This window comes from Cordyceps militaris (genome assembly GCF_000225605.1).
Source record: "Cordyceps militaris CM01 unplaced genomic scaffold CCM_S00001, whole genome shotgun sequence".
NCBI lineage: Eukaryota > Fungi > Ascomycota > Sordariomycetes > Hypocreales > Cordycipitaceae > Cordyceps > Cordyceps militaris.
The window spans coordinates 5,282,854-5,300,863 of NW_006271969.1; the positions used below are offsets into that span (position 1 = coordinate 5,282,854).

At 55.4% G+C, this 18,010-nt stretch overlaps 7 protein-coding genes across 7 annotated transcripts; 1 reads left to right on the top strand and 6 right to left on the bottom strand.

The window, feature by feature from the left end:
• Positions 1-949: 949 nt before the first annotated feature.
• Positions 950-1,873, bottom strand: CCM_01635 (uncharacterized protein; the record flags this gene model as incomplete). The annotated part of the gene is made up of 1 exon (XM_006666790.1): positions 950-1,873. The coding sequence occupies one exon, from the start codon at positions 1,871-1,873 to the stop codon at positions 950-952; it is 924 nt and encodes a 307-aa protein (XP_006666853.1).
• A 1,084-nt stretch (positions 1,874-2,957) lies between these two features.
• On the bottom strand, positions 2,958-4,679 carry CCM_01636 (nitrogen regulatory protein OTam; the record flags this gene model as incomplete). The annotated part of the gene is made up of 2 exons (XM_006666791.1): positions 2,958-4,243; positions 4,487-4,679. The coding sequence occupies 2 exons, from the start codon at positions 4,677-4,679 to the stop codon at positions 2,958-2,960; spliced, it is 1,479 nt and encodes a 492-aa protein (XP_006666854.1).
• A 1,302-nt stretch (positions 4,680-5,981) lies between these two features.
• Positions 5,982-8,715, bottom strand: CCM_01637 (NCS1 nucleoside transporter family protein; the record flags this gene model as incomplete). The annotated part of the gene is made up of 10 exons (XM_006666792.1): positions 5,982-6,392; positions 6,433-7,358; positions 7,522-7,605; positions 7,659-7,730; positions 7,789-7,815; positions 7,938-8,004; positions 8,066-8,178; positions 8,261-8,473; positions 8,573-8,653; positions 8,706-8,715. 10 exons carry the CDS (start codon positions 8,713-8,715, stop codon positions 5,982-5,984), a joined length of 2,004 nt encoding a protein of 667 aa, XP_006666855.1.
• A 1,674-nt stretch (positions 8,716-10,389) lies between these two features.
• CCM_01638 (dynamin GTPase, putative) lies at positions 10,390-12,974 on the top strand (the record flags this gene model as incomplete). The annotated part of the gene is made up of 5 exons (XM_006666793.1): positions 10,390-10,585; positions 10,644-10,659; positions 11,330-11,461; positions 11,535-11,581; positions 11,650-12,974. The coding sequence occupies 5 exons, from the start codon at positions 10,390-10,392 to the stop codon at positions 12,972-12,974; spliced, it is 1,716 nt and encodes a 571-aa protein (XP_006666856.1).
• Positions 12,975-13,192: 218 nt separating this feature from the next.
• On the bottom strand, positions 13,193-14,247 carry CCM_01639 (thiazole biosynthetic enzyme; the record flags this gene model as incomplete). The annotated part of the gene is made up of 2 exons (XM_006666794.1): positions 13,193-13,287; positions 13,350-14,247. The coding sequence occupies 2 exons, from the start codon at positions 14,245-14,247 to the stop codon at positions 13,193-13,195; spliced, it is 993 nt and encodes a 330-aa protein (XP_006666857.1).
• A 1,333-nt stretch (positions 14,248-15,580) lies between these two features.
• Positions 15,581-16,363, bottom strand: CCM_01640 (triosephosphate isomerase 2; the record flags this gene model as incomplete). Its single annotated transcript, XM_006666795.1, has 1 exon — positions 15,581-16,363. One exon carries the CDS (start codon positions 16,361-16,363, stop codon positions 15,581-15,583), a length of 783 nt encoding a protein of 260 aa, XP_006666858.1.
• Positions 16,364-17,208: 845 nt separating this feature from the next.
• On the bottom strand, positions 17,209-17,740 carry CCM_01641 (Ribose 5-phosphate isomerase; the record flags this gene model as incomplete). Its single annotated transcript, XM_006666796.1, has 2 exons — positions 17,209-17,634; positions 17,705-17,740. 2 exons carry the CDS (start codon positions 17,738-17,740, stop codon positions 17,209-17,211), a joined length of 462 nt encoding a protein of 153 aa, XP_006666859.1.
• Between the last annotated feature and the right edge of the window lie 270 nt (positions 17,741-18,010).

An 18,010-nucleotide genomic window follows, 5' to 3' on the forward strand; every position in this document is an offset into this window, starting at 1 on the left:
TGGAAAGGATGCCTCGGCTGCTCCTGTCCCAGGCTCGAGGCCGATAAACACGCAGATCTGTTCTCCGAGTAGATCCATACTTGATACTTTGTGCAAAGGTATCGCAATATCCTGATATTGTGCTACGTTATCATGGTTCAGCTCGTGCCTGCCTGCCCTGCCGATCTGCGGTGTCACCCAAGTGCATGCATTCCCGTACACCCCATCTTCGCGGGGGAGCGACCGAAACGGCTGGGCTGCCTCGGTAATTGAGAAGTCTTGTCCGACGGAACGGCGTCACCGAGCATATGCAAAACGCTGTGCTACTCAAGCAAGCTCGTGAACAATGTCCAATCTCGGCGCCTATGCGGACATCGGAACGTGGCGGAGTATCGGAGCATGGCACAGCATGTATGTTCGAAACGCTGGCAATGGGAACTTCTGTTTTCTGTCTTCTTGGCGGCGAAAGACTATCGCTCATTTATTGGAAATGAATAGCTTCGGAAGGATTGGCTTATGTGGCGGAGGCTTGTCACGCACATGCAAGCCCGCGTCGTCAGCAGTGAGGGGGGCTGAGAGATGCTGACCGACTGGTAATTGCGACGAATATTGAATAAATCCAAGAGTTGAATCCGAATGAAATATACATAATAAATATACACAAATGGAACAGGGATGGCATGGTTCGGTCTGCCAGACCGGCTTTTCCTCTTTTCTCACCTAATGGGCACCAGTGTAAACTCTAAGTAATCTCTCCAGACCACATAGGAATGGCTCATCAGGGTTCTTACCGATGTCAAAGTCAACCGCATGGAGATATAGACATGCCTCTATAGTATGCCCACATATATCTCAAGATGAATCCGGCTGCGGGGTAAGCTAAGTTCGGGAGAAGCCACCAGCGCTACCACGCATTCTTGATGCGCGCGATGTAGAGAATTGTGTATAAAATGTGGCTTCTGTCTCGCTTTCATCGTGCACATTGCTCTTCCGTCCCAGAAGATCTGAAAAATCTACGCCGTGTATGCCCATATCCAGAAATATACAACCCTTCATGTCTACCGAGCAGCAACCAACCGAGGCTGCGCAGCCCACCGGCGCTGAGCATTTCGACGCGCTCGCCGATGCATACGAGTGCTCGACCGGCGGCAGCACGCGCGCCATCGCGCGCCGCGTGCTGCAGCTCGAGGCTCTCCATGGCCTCTTTGCCGCGCCGTGCGACGCCGTCGTCCTGGACAATGCGTGCGGCACGGCCATTGTAGCCGAAGAAATCATTGCGCGGTGCCGGCAGAGCGGCGGCAGCGACGCCGCCATTCCCGTCATCCACGCCGTCGATCCCGTCGAAAAGATGGTGGCCCTGTCGGCCGCCAAGTTTGCGTCGCTCGGCGTCGCCGGCCGCTGCGCGGCGGCCGTCATGCCCGGGGAGACACTCCGCTTCGCGGACGGCACCTTTTCGCACAGCATCACCAACATGGGCCTCATGTTTTACGACGACGCCGCGGCGGGCGCGCGCGAGATTTGTCGCACGCTCAAGCCCGGCGGTGTCGCCGTCGTGACGACGTGGGCGCGCCTCGGCTTCATGACGGACATCTTCATCCCGGCGCAGAAGAAGGCGCGACCAGGCGCCGAGATCAACAGGCTTCCGATTGAGCCCCGATGGTTCGACCCCGTGCAAGTCGAAGAGTGTTTGCGCAAGGACGGCGGATTCGCAAAGGTGCGGGTTGAGCTGCATGATGCGCATTATTCGGCGCCCACCAAAGATGCCTTCTGCGACCAGCTGCTGGGGCTGTTTGGTGCCTTCTACCAGGCTTGGCCTTGGACGGAGGAGGAAAAGACCGCCTTCAGAGATGCTGTTCGAGAGATCACTCCAAATGTCCTGGTGCCTTGTACGCATATTGATGGGAGCAGTGGATTTGGTGTGCCGGTATCCGCCATTATTGCCATTTGTGAGAGGTAGGTGATATGAAGAGGGCAATGAGAACGAGAAGTTACGTCCATTTACTCAGCTCAACAACGTATGGCAGCACGTGACTGGCCACAAGTAGTGACACCGAGAAATTCAACTTTTATGCATTCCGTGAATATACTTGCATCTGTTTCACTAGTGCACTCGGTTCTGTCAGCCCGAGCAATATATACTGCAATGTTGCTTCCTCGCAGATGGTCTTGTGCATAATCACAAGGTACCGTCTTTAATAATTTTGAGGGAGTCCAGCTGCCAATATCCGTGGCCACCGCGTCTTATAATCTCGCCGGCCTGCGAAAAAAAAGAATCCACTCTCAAGGCGACTGGCCGAAGAAGTAGCTTTCCGACGTAGTATTGCGTAGCTGCCAAGCGCTGTAGTGACTGATGAAAGCTCAGTAGCACGTGGTGAGCCACTCTAATATCGTCTGGGCCGGAGGCTACTATGAATAAGTGAATCATGAAGTTTCCACACAAAATAAGTTGGGACCGTCCCACTGATTGCGTGTTAGCAACGTCTATCATGATCTGAAATGAAGGGAAACAACTTACGACGGCCCCAGAAGCCCTGCAAATCACCCTCTGTGACTTCGTCCATAAATGTCGCGAAGAGTTGCATTTCGTACACCGCCTCGTTAAAGTTTCGACGCAGGCTCGAATTGGGGTCGGCTCGGGCTTCTTTCGTGGCAGGAGAAAGAACAGCTCGGAGTAGTAAAACTTTGGCGGCGTGATACATCAAGTGCAGCGGGCCTAAGCGAATGGATTAATTCATGCAACTTTTGCGCACTATAGCAGAACAAGGGAAACATACAGTTATTATGAATAGCGGGCGCTGAATTGATCCGTCGCGTGGACAAGCACTGGGGAAGCAGACTGGGCCATTGGCGGAGTTTTTCCCTCTGAACTGCTAGAGTGTGAAGCAGATGGTCGGACCCAGGGGCGTATCTTGCACCTGGATTTACAAGACTAATCAAAATGTCAGCTAGTTTTAGTGATGGTGTGCAGGAAGATGAACTCACAAGCTGCAGTCGATAATGTCGCGTACAATCCTTGTTATGCGAACCATCTCCAAGAACCGATGACCAACAGCTACATGAAATACCGAGGAATCTGGATCAACCATGTGCTTCAAATCTTCGGGCACATCTTCATCAAAGCGAACGTCTTCAATGTCAGGTGGCGTCGTGTTGAAGGATTCACGATATATATGAGGCGGGTTACCATGACAGATCGAGGTCCAGCAATCAGTCATGTAGATAGCCCACCACAGCTTCTTGCGAAGCCTCTTCTCCCACGGCTCTATGTTCCAGTTTCCAGGGTCTTGGTGCAGGCCACTCATCTGCGCGTTGGAGACTGCTTGGGCAGCGAGGATCCAGATACTGGGGGTTTCCACCGTGTCGGTCCAAGGCGGGGCCATGTGAATCAAAAGCAGACATGCCTGCAAGTTGGCTAGATTTGGGTTCTCGAGCTCACAACGTAGAGAGCTCTGTGCTTGCGAATGCAGCTCGTGCTGCTCCCAGGGACAAGGGCCCTTCAGCGATGGATCTCTGTTCCAGAACACTGTGGCTAATGCGTAAACGGCGCCACGAAGCGATGCCGGAATCTTTTCTTTGGCGGAATTGTAGAGACGGAGGAAGCGCACCTTGGAGACAACAGGGTACACCGGGTGAACGTATTTAAAGTATAGTCGGACGAGATTGGGCCCATATGGATAGACTCTCGACTCAATAGCGAGAGAAGCCTCTCGTTTTGGGCGGTTGGTATACTCGGGCACTTCATTTTCTAGTAGCAAAAAATGAACCGGGGGGTCGCTTGACCGTGAACTGCCTGGGTAAACTTGTAGGTAGTCGGCGTCGATCTCGTCGATCTCACTGACGATCATGTAGCGGAAGGAGTCAAGGATGTGAGTGTCTTGTTCTGCGGCAGGTCCCATATAGTTGGCAGTCTTGTTCACATTGTCTTCGAGGGTATGAATGCGCCCTGGGCCATTGGTAGGCCATATCCCCATGCCCTCGGTGCTGCCCTTGGTAAATGTAGCGATAGTGCTAGGAGGAGGGAGCGTGACTGCACTGGCGCGATCCTTGTCACTGAAAGGGGGAGGAAGTGTCACTTTTGAGGAGGAAGAATGGGGGCTGCCTTGAGTTGGGGTCCGAACTGAGGACAGGTGTGAGTGGCCGTTGGCCGGAGAGAAGGTATGGTGAGAGGAGCTAGGACTGTCTTGTGAGGGCGTAGGCCACGACGTCACAGGTGGGCGCGAGGCGCCGTTGGGGAAGAGATCGGGGCGAGCAAGCCGGATCGAGTCTGCCGGAGATGAGACGGAAAGTGAATGGGGTGACGCCGCATCTGGTGATGCGCAGTCATCATCTGCGGTGACACCATTGTCTTTGTCGGCAAGTGTGCCGGAAGACAGACAAGGGATGCCTCGTGTCTCACAGAATCGACCTGCATAGACAAGCTATATTAGCCGAATGCAAAAATATGAGAGAGACCGTCAAAGCGATGTGTTGCGGGCGACGGCAAGACACATGAGGCGAGTAGACTTACATGGTGGCTGATCGGTGATGACGCAAGCCGTCTTACGGCGGCGGCATGCATCACAGGGGCGATTCTTTCGACTCCTGCGTTCGCGAGCCTGGCCAAAGCTGCTCTGGATGGTGAACTTGCGGCGGCGCGCTATGCTTGCTGAGGCTGCATCGGTCGGCCCAGCTTCGGGGGTCTCGGCGGGAGGACTGTGCATGTTCGGGTGGTTTGCAGCCGAAACAAGAGCGTACCAGTATGACGGGGACGGGCGGAACCCCGGACAAGGCAGCCGGTAGTGCGGTAGAAATGGCAATCGGCCAACAAGATTTGGGCCGAGGATCGAAAGGGCGTGGTGCAGTTGAGGCGGCCGAGCGTGAAGGAGGCCAAGATGCAACGTCGAGGGGAGAAGAAAAAGTTGGCCGAAGGATGAGGAGTGGAGGCTAGAGAGGAGGAAGGATGAGGCGGGCTTGACTTGTGTGGCTTGACTGGCTAACGTACGAGGTGGTTGTGGTGGGCACACTAGCAACTAGCAAGGAAATACCTAGGTAGGTGCCTAGGTAGTTCGTTTCCTGCGTAGGCTGACACCGAACCTATAGCTATTAACAGCTTAGCGGATTGAACTAACTAACTGGTAGTTGAAGAACCAAGGTAGTAGTAATAAACGCTGAAGATGTACGCGAGCGAGACGCCAGCAGCCAGCAGCCGATGCACAGTCGACTTGGTGCCACAAAGCGAGAATTTTCAACCCCCATTTGTAGCCGCCTTGAAAATGGAAAATGGACCATCTGGTTCAAGGTACAAGGCGCGTAGCTGCTTTGTCAGCATTTGTGGCTTTATCCGTGGACCCTGGAAGCAACGGCATGACTGCTGTAATCCGCCCGTTTTAACGGCCTCGCCGCCTGCAGCAACGCTAAGCTGGACCGGACCCTCAACACTGGAGGCCATGTAGGTACCTCCGGCGGTACCTATCCGCCTGCTTGTACAGAGCACCAGTTTCGCGTTTGCACAGTTCAACACCACGATGGAATAGCCATAATTCATCACAAAAAAGCACAAGATGAACAATGCTGAAAGTAAATGGCGGACCAGAAACTCGTCGATACCCAGTACTTTGATCTGCAGATTGATTCCCGAAATAACCACTTTCTCCATCCTGTGGCGGCGTCGGCGACCACTTGTGGATACGGCCATCAATGTCCAAGAGTTGGCCGACGATGCTACACCGACAGCCTGCTGCAGCGCAATCTCCACTGCTACCATGATAATTCCTGGTCCTCGACTGATTTACGAAATGAACGTCAATGCTATTATTACTCAATGATGAAATGCGGAGGAGACACTGTGTCGACTCTATGGTTCTGCGTTCCTTCGTTCCCGACTTTGCCTGATACTCTTCACGAACACTCCCGCAAAAGTGACACATCACGTGTTCAGGTAATACAGCGAGGGGGTACGCATCGCTGATATTTCGTCCGACTCCCGACGGATTGGCTGATGCCTCTTTTCTCCATTCCCGTTTTCAGACTTCCCCGGAGGCAGTCCGTCTTCGCATCTCACCAGCATCTGTTACCGCTGCCGACTCCGTTGCTTGACCTTCTGGCCGTCTCTCCCCCGGCCTTTTATGCTCTTGCCCGACACTCGCAGCTACCATTCGCCCAGATTCGGATAAGCTGACATCCCATCGGTCGCTGTAGTACCGTTGCACATCTGCAGCTGGCATCTCATTCTTGACAAACTCATCCACGGCCCGCGCAGGGAACGCCGCGTGCAGCGCCACGAATACGAGCCCGCTCGAGAAGAACCCATATACATAGTTTGTCATATACAGCTCACGGATACTGTCTGGCACGTTGACTGCGCTGTTGACCGAGGCCACAAATCCTGGCAAACACGGGCCAACTCCAATAGCCCACTGCTCGACATACGTTAGCTGCTATCCTTCGGATCCCAAAGCTCGGCAGAACACTTACGGATATCGGCGCTCTCCAATTTACGCCGTTGTTGTACCAGTATTTACTCGATGGGTCGCCACGGAACAAGTCATCGACATCCAATTTCCGCCGATGTACGATATAATAGCCCGCCACCATAATGCCTGTCATGGGTGCCAAAAAAACACCATACCCAGACATGACCGAGATGAAAATGGTTGCCGTGTCAACCATGCGCCATGGATTCACAATGGGGCTTATGATCGCTGTGATGTAGGCACCACGGCGGATATTGAGGAATCGCGGGAAGACGGCCGCCAAGTCAATGCCTCCTGCCAGAGCATTGCCGAGGACATTACTTCCCAGCTGGGAAAAAGTCAATGCCAGTCCCGAAAAGAAGACGCCAGCGCGAGCTCCCGGTGTTGGATTCTTGCGGACAACCCGCGCCAAGAGACCTGGAAGAAACCAGTGCTCCTTTCCAAGGCGATCTTGTGTGGCAGCGACCACCAAAATACCAATGATGGAAGTGCCGATACTATAGATCGGGTATGCGATGATTTGGCCCCATTTCGCATCTCGCGGCGAGCGGGCCAGGCGTGTATAATCGTTCTGGTTGAGAATTCCAGCCGCGATCGAGCCGATGGTCGCGACGATGCCCGAGACCATCACCCACGCAGTGCTGTTGGGCCCACTAGGAGGGTTCGGCTTGTCTTCTGTAATTGTGCTTCCGAATCCGCTCGGTCCCATGGTCGTCAGAGCCCAGATTAACAGCGCGATGTAGAAGACGAGCGCGACCAGGGATGTGCTGTTCAAGAACCACTGCAGTCGATGTGGCCGAATCCAAATGAATGGAAGACTGATGACGCAAAAAATAACGTACGATATGAATCGCGCCGTCGTCAGGTGTGCACGGCCTGGCATGGTATTGCGTATGTGTTGATCGACTCGGGGGTCCAACGCGAGGACTATCAGATGGAAGCACTGTCCACCAGTCCATGCCTGAGACGCGTACCTATTACACGAGGTCAGTAACCCAGTCCCTATTCGCGAACATGAAGGAGGCTCACCAAACTGTTGCATGTGGGTTAGCGAACACGAGTTACACTGCAGAGCAGGAACCCAACATACCTATAGAAAGAAATATGCGGTTCCAGATGGTGAATTGGGAACCCCACATGCCCCAGACCGATCGACTAATGACGGGAAATCCGACTGCATCAAAGTTAGTATTTGACATTCAGACTCTAGGCTGCGAAAATGCTCACCATGATATCGAGATCCCGCAGCGGAATTGGCGAGAACTGCAGCCAGGGCTATAAGGTTTCCGACGACAATGCCTGAGTTGCATTAGGTTAAGATCTGATTGGGCACGGCTTGCGACAAACGAAAACGTACAAATCACGGCCTGCCACCAAGAGAGGCCTAACGGAATGAGTGCACTCCCGGTAATGAACGTCGTCGTGTTACAGTTAATGACAAGCCCTAGAATAAAACGAGTTAGTAACAGACGGTGAGAGCGCTGCTGAATTTTGCGAATTTCGTACAAAAATCGTGAAAGGATCTGAGGTTCCATGTCCGCCTTTCCTTCTCCACGGGTCGGACATCGTCGTTCTTGGGAGGGTTGCAGTCAGAGGATTTGCCATCACCGAGGCGTTCACAAAGCAAGACTTACAATCCACTGGGACACCGAAGACAGTTCAGCAAAAGTCATGAGTGAGGATAATCGCTCTGTGAAGCGACGAGGGCGGCATGGCTCCTCCTCGGAGTGGTTAGTGGGCGACATGGCTGGCAACGTCTCAGTTTATCAAGGCCGCGGCTGGTTTCTTGCTCGCCTTGGCGACACACCAAAAAGAAAGCGACAGCAAACACGGCAGCGACTTGGGTGTGGACTTTCTGCGAGGATCTTTTTTTTCCTGCAGTGTGGTTGAGGGTTGCACTATCGGGGCGAACTTATGCCGATCGGTCCTCAGCGTCGCCAACTTCTCCAAGCCATGTGACAGTGTGAGGCGAGAGTTTGGAGACTCAATCGGCTGCTTTGTAATGGCTGGCTGAGTTTTCTTGACGTGAAGAACGCAGCAGTCTGCACCACGAGTTGCGATGATGCACCTAATATGTTGGACTCTTTGAACCGAAGAAAGAGCGAGCTAGAATTGCAGACCTGAGGGCAATCTCCACCCACCAAGCCAATTCATTGGGCTTGGACGGCCGCGTGGGCGCGCCAGGGACGCTGGCCAGCTGGCATTTGGATTGGCTATGGCACCTGAATTGGCTGCGTGAGCAACGGTTTGAGATGGGTCTGGATTCAAGCTAACCTCTAACCATGGCTGATCTCCCCACCACTACGTTTCGGTCGCCAATATTGGCGCTCTCACTTTGGGCCGCAGGGGTGGCGCAGGCGTGCGGCTTGACTCACGAACCAAGGCATCTAGCGCTCGTCGCGTTGATGAAGATGTGGCAAATGAGGTCTCAATTTCACTTCTTGAAGCTGTGACAGTTCTACGGATGAATAGTTGCCTTAAATTTCTTGCACAAGGACTGGTGAGAGACTTTCCTAGCACCTCATTGCTGTTTCTTCGCCGACAATTCTTGTGTTGTCCTTTTGCGCTGTAGCTACGAATCTGAAATTCTCCTAGACTAACTAGTAATAATAGGAGAGCCTATGGCATTTTTGCAATTTCCCGTGAGTAATTCGCCAGGGGTGGGTAGGGGGGTCTTTTCAGAGACGGTTGCAAAAAGTTATACATAAATGAATACATTAAACAAAAAGAGAAAACGAAGAAAACTGAACAAGTTAAAGCCGGACTTGAATATCGCCTCGAGGTCTCACGATCTCGTTAGAAACCTGGAGTCACGATCTGACGTTGCCAATTTGTGCCCGTTAACAGCTGCGCCTCCTACGCTTCCTACGTCTTTCAATTATGCGTCCTCCGTTTGCACCTAAATTAGCAATTACCTGGTCTCACCGCAGGATCCAACTGATAATACTTCATCTTCGCGTGCGGTGTCTTCACTAGTTATTGGACAAATGCGACGGTAAGCGACGAAGGGCGACACACACATACAAATTAGAGACAAGCCTCTCGGTAGCATAAAAATTCATGTGAATATACGCACTTATTATTAAGCTGGTGATTACCAAGCCGAAACGGCGCCCCGGCTCTCGTTAACACTTCGGTGGGCGCGGCTGAGGTGACGAATCGATTGTGTGCTAGCCACTAACCACCTAGGTAGTTACCATACCGGCCTCATATTGTATGTAGGCATCAACGCAGCTTTTAAGTATCAATCTCAAACTGAGATACTTCGAACTTGATGTCATGTGTTTGTTCTTCTCACATTGTATCGTGCTCGGCTTGAATCTCGTGTGCATCGCCAATCTAGCCTCAGCAGGATCACAGTCGGCGCTAACGCCATCGCCGATATTGACAGCGCAATTCACGGAGCGCCACGCTTGGTAATTATCACGGCCGCGCCCTTGCGTGCTCCGAAATCGCATGAGCTTAGAAATCGATCGTGCATTTCGCATCGTCCATGACAAGATTGCGAGCGGCACCGAGCCCCGTCCTCAGCTGAGGCTCCGAAGCCGAGCTTTTTGCAGGCGTTAAAGGCGGTGTTGACGGTTTAGAGCTAGCCCCGCTCAATCCGAAGCCGAAGCCGAAAGGCCAATAGGGCTGCGAAAGAAACGGGTGACTCGAATTCATCGAAGTGCTAAGCCGAGACAAGCAAGGGATTAACGATCGCTTACCGAGTGAGTCGAATTGTTGCCAAAGGGCGTGTGGCCGGGCAGGCAATGCGGACGGCCGCGGGGGATGGTGACAAAATAGGAAGATATATAAAGCGCGGGCTTTCCCTGATGAAGTTGGAATTGGACCAAGACAATCCATCCAATCTATTCATTGAATTGAGCAGCAAAAGACCTGTTTACCACTGCAAAGTTGTCGCGACATACACTCTATTCGCTGTCCCCAGGACACACACAACCTCACAAAACACACCATGCCGTTCTTCAAAAAGTCAAAGACGGCCAACCTGGCCAACCTTGGGTCAACGTCCTCCGAAGTCACCCTCGTCGAGCCCTCTGCCTACCAAACAGCGAGCAAGGGCAAGACGCCGGCAACCAAGCCCACGCATCCCAAGCAGACACCCAGGCCATCGGAGAGGGACAAGTGGAATACTATGGAAGCTAGGTTAGGTGAGAAGGTTCTTAAAAAAACGAGGAAGTTGCACTTTGGCTAACACTTCATCTGCAGCGTACATTATAAACAAGTGAGAGACGGGGAGCGGTTTGGGCGGATGATGTTGTAGACGAGATACCCAGACATGAAATCACGATGCACGTGCGTTTTGCAATTTTGCTTTCACTTTTGTTTGTTCCAATGAAACTTCAATGCCACAAATTTCTTTACCTCTTTACAATGTTATTTCCAGGATCTGATAATGCGACATGTCCATGCGGGCGGCCCAAATTCCACATTCACTCCACAAGCTGCCACACTCGGAGTCCGCCGGCCATGAGCAAGCTCGGCAAGTCAATTCAGGCTCTAATACTGTCTAGCGCGCAAAGACACCTGTCGCAGTTGTCCCAAAATCTCCCAAGTAGAAATTGCGAAAAAGAGACAACCTAGTGCGGCCAGGCTTTGTTACACTCCCCAGGGTCCATGCTGACAAAGTCACGTGGAACATACTTACCGACACCAAGTCCGCCCCCAAACGCGGGAGTGAGATGACGAAGCCATGAGACGGCTGCGAGGCTTGCTGATGGCGCCACTCCCGTTTGAACCATCTCATGGCCAAGCGGTGCCTCTAAGTCTGACCTGAGGATTCTTTCTCGTTGCCTGCTATCATTGGAAACGAAAATCATCAATCGTGCTCATTGGGTTGTCACGCCCCCTCCCTCCGTCGAGAACCCCTCGCAAAGAGGCGTATCGAGTTGCAGGTTGGTCCCCGAGATGAAATCGCCCGGCAAGCCGTCCGCGGCGGGCATCGTCTTTGTGCAGGAGGATCCGACGACAATCCAGCGCTTAAGAAAATGGGCACCCAAGACCAAGACTGGATGCAAGACCTGTCGGTTCGTTGACACCCAGTCGTGCCGGCGCATACGCCGGTCATATCCTTCCGGGATGCTCATTATTTGCCCACAGTATCCGGCGAGTAAAATGCGACGAGGGCAGACCATTCTGCAAGAAATGTACGTCGTCTCAAACCCGCTCGGCTGCGGATGAAATCTCACACCGATACCTCCAGGCATCACAACAGGTCGCACATGCGACGGCTATGAGGCGGCGGCTGCCGCCACCCCCGGATCACCACCGACCATGTCAACAGACCAGCTAATGCGGCTGCTGGACCAGCCGGCGCACGCCTCGGGCCCCATCTACGGCGGCTCGAGCCGCGCCGAAAAGGCAGCCTTTTACCGCTTCTACAACCTAACGGTCAAGCAGGTGGCCGGCAAGACGGACACGCTGTTTTGGAAGATTAATCTGCCGCAGCTGTCCCAGGCGCAGCCGGTGTTGTGGCACGCCTCGCTCGCGCTCTCGGCCATGCAGCTGCGCGAGACCATCCCCGACCGGACGGCCGTCGCGCACCAGGCGCGCCAGGACCACTTCCAGTTTGCGCTGAGCCAGTACAGCAAGTCGATTGCGCAACTCGTTGCGCTTTCGGGCAAGACGGACATGACGGGCCAGGACCAAGAGGCGGTGCTGACTGCCTGCATCGTGCTCAGCTGCTTCTGCCTGATGCAGCTCGAGAACCGCGACGCCCTCATCCACTCGCTATACGGGCTCAAGCTCACCCGCCAGTGGAAGTTTGCCAAGCGCGCGACCAACCCGCAACTGTCCGAGAGCGCCCGCTCCACCGCCGACTACCTGACCGCCATGATGAAGTATTTCGAGATGAATTTCATGGAGCAGGCGACGGAGCCTCCGACGGAGGAGGAGGCGGCTCTCCTGCCGCCCCGCGTGCTCACCATTGCGCGCCTCCCTATTGCGCGCCACCAGGTGGCCGACGATGCCGAGTGTCCGCTCACAATCCGCCTGTGGTGCGTCAAGGGCCAGGTCGACTTGCACCTGCGCTTCGTCGAGGACCGGCAGATTCCCAAGGATGAGTTCATGGCGCAGCTAGAGACGGTGATTATCCTAGCGCAGGACATTATCCGCGACGTCAACGCGACGTCCACGCAGGACCAGGAGTGCACGCTCGCCGCCACGTTTGGCGCCGTGCCGTTTGCGCCGCAGCTCGTGCAGCCGCCCATACGCTGCTCCGACCGCCACCGACTGCAGACAGCCACGGTACTCGTCACGGGTGGCGCTTGGCCCTCGGACATTGGCTACTTTGATACGACGGTCCTTGGATCCAAGTTTGAGCGCGGCGCGCTGGTGCCCTACGGATCGCTGGTCTGGGACGACCGCATCGCCGCGGCCGGGTGCGACTGCGGCGTCGACGACATTCGGCTGTGCCACGAGCACGCTACGCCCAAGATTAAGCAGGACTTTATGCGCGAGGAGGGTATCAAGACCCTCTTCAAGGATTTGGGTGAGGTCATCCGACGCTGGCCGGTGCACATGGTTACCATGAGCTGGTAACATAACAGACTGGACAAGGTACACACGATTTTACGACATATACAAATATATATACTCAGGATACCACTACAATTTAAATGACGATAGTTTACGGGAAGTCTAACGATCCACGATTCAATTTTATTCAGTGAACGAGGTAGAAGTGAATGACTAGAGAAGCAGAGGTACGATATGGAGCAAAATCTCCTGTCTCGTCTTCATTGTGTTGACCAACTGCTTTAGAGCTCGTTCTCCTTCTTGCGGATGTCAAAGACCTTGAGGGCCTCTTCGGCGGCCTTGACGCCAGAGAGGGCCATGGCACCAAAGGTAGGACCTGAGCACGTGTTAGTCGTCTACGGAGACGCAATGTGGCAAGGAGAGGGACAAGGCACATACCCATGCGGTTGGCGCCGTCCACCTCGGACAGCTCCATGCCGCCGACAATGAGACCAGGCACAATCTCACGGGTGCCCTTGACGATGGCGTCCTCGGCCGTGTTCATGTCGAGGCCGCGCATGCCGCCGAGCTTCTCGATGCGCTGCATGCTGACGAGGCGCTTGACGCAAAAGGCGCCCATGGGGCCGTCGTGGCCGGTGGTGGAGATGATGAGGGGCGCGTTGATGGTGTTGGGGTCCATGCAGGACTGGTCGTCGTGGTGCATGGAGACGAGGGTCCAGTTGGTGACGACGCCGGCGATGCGGACGTTGGCGGGGTCGTCGCCGGCCGGGGCGGCGCGCGTGATAAGGTCCTCGACGCACGTGGCGTTGAAGAGCTTGATGTTGGGCATGCGCAGCACCTGGGACATGATGGTGGACGTGAAGAGGGCGGCGTGGCGGACGACGACGTACGCGCCCTCGTCCTCGTACGGCACGCCGACCTCGCGCAGGAACGCGTCGGCCGGCTTGCGCATAATCATGGCCGAGAAGAGCTGGCCGCCCAGCCAGGCGCCGCCGCCGGGGCTCACCGAGGCCTCGATGATGGCAATCTTGAGGTCCGGCCGCTTCTTGCCGAGCACATAGGCCGCCGACAGGCCGCAGGAGCCGGCGCCGATGATGACAATGTCCGACTCGGCGTACGTGTCGAGGTCCTCGAAGTAGCGGCGCGTCATGGCCCGCGAGACCTGCGACTCGCGGATCGGCGCAAACTTGAAGCTGTCCCACTGGCCCAGCATGTCGTCGATGGCGAGGCGGGTGCTGTCGGCCGCCGGGACGGCCACGGCGTTGTGACCGCTGGCGGCCTTGGTCACGGGCACGGCGGCATACTGCGGGGGGGAGATGGCGGCGGGAGGGCTCATTTTGAAAGGGAGATTGATTGATTGGGTGGTACCTGTGACGGTTAGGATGGCGATGTCCTGTCAAGACGGGGGAGGACAAGGGGGGGGGGGAGGCATGATCCTTTCGCTGGTATTATCCAGATCAAGTTGAGGGCCGTATAATCTCAGCCACGCCCGCCCCCGAGATCTTGCTCCGGTCGTGCCGAGTGGGAACGGCAGTGGGGGGAGCAAGCTCGAGAGACGGGCAGGCACCGGCTCATGCTGCAACAACTTTACCTGAAGAGGACGATATAGATAACATCTCTCAACTCTGGACAGAGTACCACCGAGAGGCCGCCATGAGGAAGGCCATTGTCCCGGGCAAGGGGGGGGGTAATCAAATACCAAAAAGGGTTGGTTTATCTGCGTGTCGTGTAGAAGACGTTAGCCATCTATTGCGTTTTACCTATCATGCACCTGCGAGCCACCGAGATGCGGACGAACTTATTGGATGGTTTGGGAGCGTCTTCAGTCTCGTTTCTGATGAAGATGGGATGTGAAGGAGAAGGAATTGGAATTCACACAAACGGCCATCATGCGTCTTTTTTATATCATATACTCCTCTTTTTTTTTGCTCTGATCCCTCAATCATTGGACCAGACCACCCCAACTACCATCCATGACCAGCCAAACAGGAACAACCCCTCCGATTGAGGGGTTTTGGGAGGGGGGGGCCAAGCCGCTCAACAACTCCACCCCAGACAACGGCAATTGCGCTTAGGGCCGGGAGAGAGAGAACGTGGTGACCAATCGATTGCTAAACGAGTCTATGGGACTGGAGTAGGACTGGATGCTATGGGAGAAGCTAGGTATCGGCGTGTTGTGCAATGAGGGAACAGAAGCGCTGTGGTGACTCGAGATCGAGCTGAACAAGTCGGGGCAGCCCAGAATCTGGGGCTGAATGCGGCCGCCGTTATGGTGCCGTTGCTAGCGTCAACCGTGATTTTTACGGCTCAAACATATGTATTGTACTAGGTAGTTGCTGTCCTGCTTTTTTACCCGTGATGTGGGAATTGAGTCATGTCGACTCATAGTTGTAGTGGTTCTATTCGTCTATAACCCGCTCCTTAAATTGTGGCCCTTGTATGGTCTGGACCATATCTAGTCTTATCTAGTTAAAACTTCAACAATGCATGGAGTAGATGATAGCGAATTCTCAACGGATTGCCATTTGACCCCCTTTGGTCGTATAATGAATGGTAATATCCCGCGGTGTCACCATGTCAGTGTGCAACGAAGTCAGAGTGGATGGCCATCGACCCCCCCGACGCCCAAAATGTGCTCTCTCCCTTCAGTAGGATGAATGGCGATTCTTTTAAGCCTCGGCAACCTCCTTGACCGTCTGCACAAAGCGTTCCGGGTCGTGGCCGAAGCGGCCGAGGAACAAGCCGTCGAGACCCGTTTTGAGACGCTCGTACAGGCCCGGTCCAGCACTGCCGCCATACACGACGCGCGTGGTGCCCTTTCTGCGCCTGACGCAGTCGAGCGCGCGCAAGCCAGCGACGACGGCGAGCACATGCGCGTCGGCAGCCGGCTGCGCCGCACCAATCGCCCACACGGGCTCATACGCGAGTACCAGCTCCGCGTCGTCGGCGAGCGCGTCAACGACGGCCTCGACCTGCGGCCGGCACTCGTCGACCGCGCGGCCAGCACCGCCGGCCGCCGTCTGCTCGCCGACGCACACGAGCGGCACCAGGCCGTTGCGGCTGGCGGCGGCCGCTTTGCGCGCCGTGACGGCGTCGTCTTCGCCAAAGAGCCGACGGCGCTCGGCGTGCCCGACGGCGACGATGCGCGCGCCGAGCGCGGACAGCACGGCCGGGCTCACCTCGCCCGTAAAAGAGCCGTGGTCGTCCCAGTGGCAGTCCTGGGCGCCGGGCCACACGGGCAGCCCGCTGGCGCGGATCTGCGCGGCGACGGCGCCGACGGTGAGGAAGTCGGGCAGGATGAAGATGTCGAGGCGGGCGACGAGCTCGGGCGGCAGCGCGGCCAGACGGGTGAGCACGTCGGCGGTGAAGTCGCGCGTCTTGTCGAGGGAAAAGTACATCTTGGAGGAGAGTCCGACGAGGCGGCGCCGGGGAGGCGGCGGCGTCGTCGTCATGGTGGTTGCTGTGATGGCAAGGCGAGCTGTGCTGGTGGCAAGGAAGACGATGCAGTGCCACTCGGCGGCACACCACTGACGTGCAAAGCCGACGATGAAGAGGGAGAATAGATAATCAGAAGGGTGTAAGGATAAAAGTTCAAGCCGTTGTGTTGGCAGTTAAGACTGGGCGTGTCCGGAACTCATTGAGCTGTCCGGCCACTGAACACTGAAGCTACCCCCTCCCCTAAGCGACGTGTACTGGGCAGTACAGGGCGCTACGGAACCCCGCCACAGCCCTGAGGTTACAGTGGATGATAGGCGGCGTCCAGGAATCGTGATGGCCATTCGAAACTGGACAGAGCTACAAAGTACCAAATGGAAGGAAAATGTAGGCAAAAAAAATCAAGTTGTACTGTACAGCACTCGGGGTTTCTTTTCTCGCCCAATTGACTTTGATGAACAAGTCTCGCTTCCATATCCTGACAACGCCGTGCTCGGCCCTGGGGTTCATGCGCCGATTTTACCAGTACAGCGCCGGCGCCCGCAGCGCCCACCGCTAGTAGGTGTTGCCGCTTTGGGCATGCCGGGGCTTGAAAGTGATGACAGTGCATCGCCACGCGCTCCCTTTGATTGTAGTATTTCTTTTCTATTTTTTGCGGCAGTCAGATGACGAGGGAGAATGGGAGGCAAACCGAGGTCCGAGTTGTCTGTCAAGGCATTTTAAGCTTCAGTAGTGAGTGGTACTACGATAAGTAACAAACATGCAAGACTAGTAGTTGTTCATTACCAACCGTGTTATCTAGCCGACCTTTTCTATACAAAACAGTGTAATTGATCTTCTAGTCTTTCTTCCAATAGCGCAACTAAGCCTCGAGCTGCTCAATCTCGGCCACCTTTTGGGCACTGGCACTGCCCGGGTCAAACTCGTACCCGAGCCACTCGGCGGCCAGGCGGCGCGCCAGCTCGAGCCCGACGACGCGCTCGCCCATGCACAGCACCTGCGCGTTGTTGCTCAGCACGCTGCGCTCGACGCTGAAGCTGTCGTGGGCCGTGACGGCGCGGATGCCCTTGATCTTGTTGGCCGTGATGGCCACGCCGAGCCCCGTGCCGCACACGAGCAGCGCCCGGTCCGCCTCGCCCGCCGCCACCAGCCGCGCCGCCGCCGCCGCCCGCGTCGGGTACGCCGTCTTGTCGCTGGTCGAGCCCGAGCCCACGTCAATGACTTGGCTCACGCGGCTGTCGGATTCAAAGTCGCGCTTGATGGCGTTTTTGTAGTTGACGCCGGCTTCCTAGAGTACGCTGTCAGTGCTGCGTGATGGTTGGTGCTGGCAAACGGAGGGGGGAGGGGGGGTCCCTTACATCACAGCCTATGGCTATTCTCCAGGTAGGTGCCATTGTGTCTGTTGAGATTTGGATATGGAAGGAGAGTGTTTTCGAGTTGAACGAGGAGGAGAAGAAGGGATTTCGAGACGACGAGGCAACCAAGGACCTCCGCTTACACGTCCGAAGCTCGGTCATCTCGCCACCCCCCCTCACCACAACCACTTCATCGAACCCCCACCAAAAAGAACCCCAGAAATAATGAATCACGCTGCCAATCCAGGGGCCATAGTACCAGAAAACAGGTCCAGAACCCCGTGCAGCAGGGGCGTCTGTTGAAAAAGC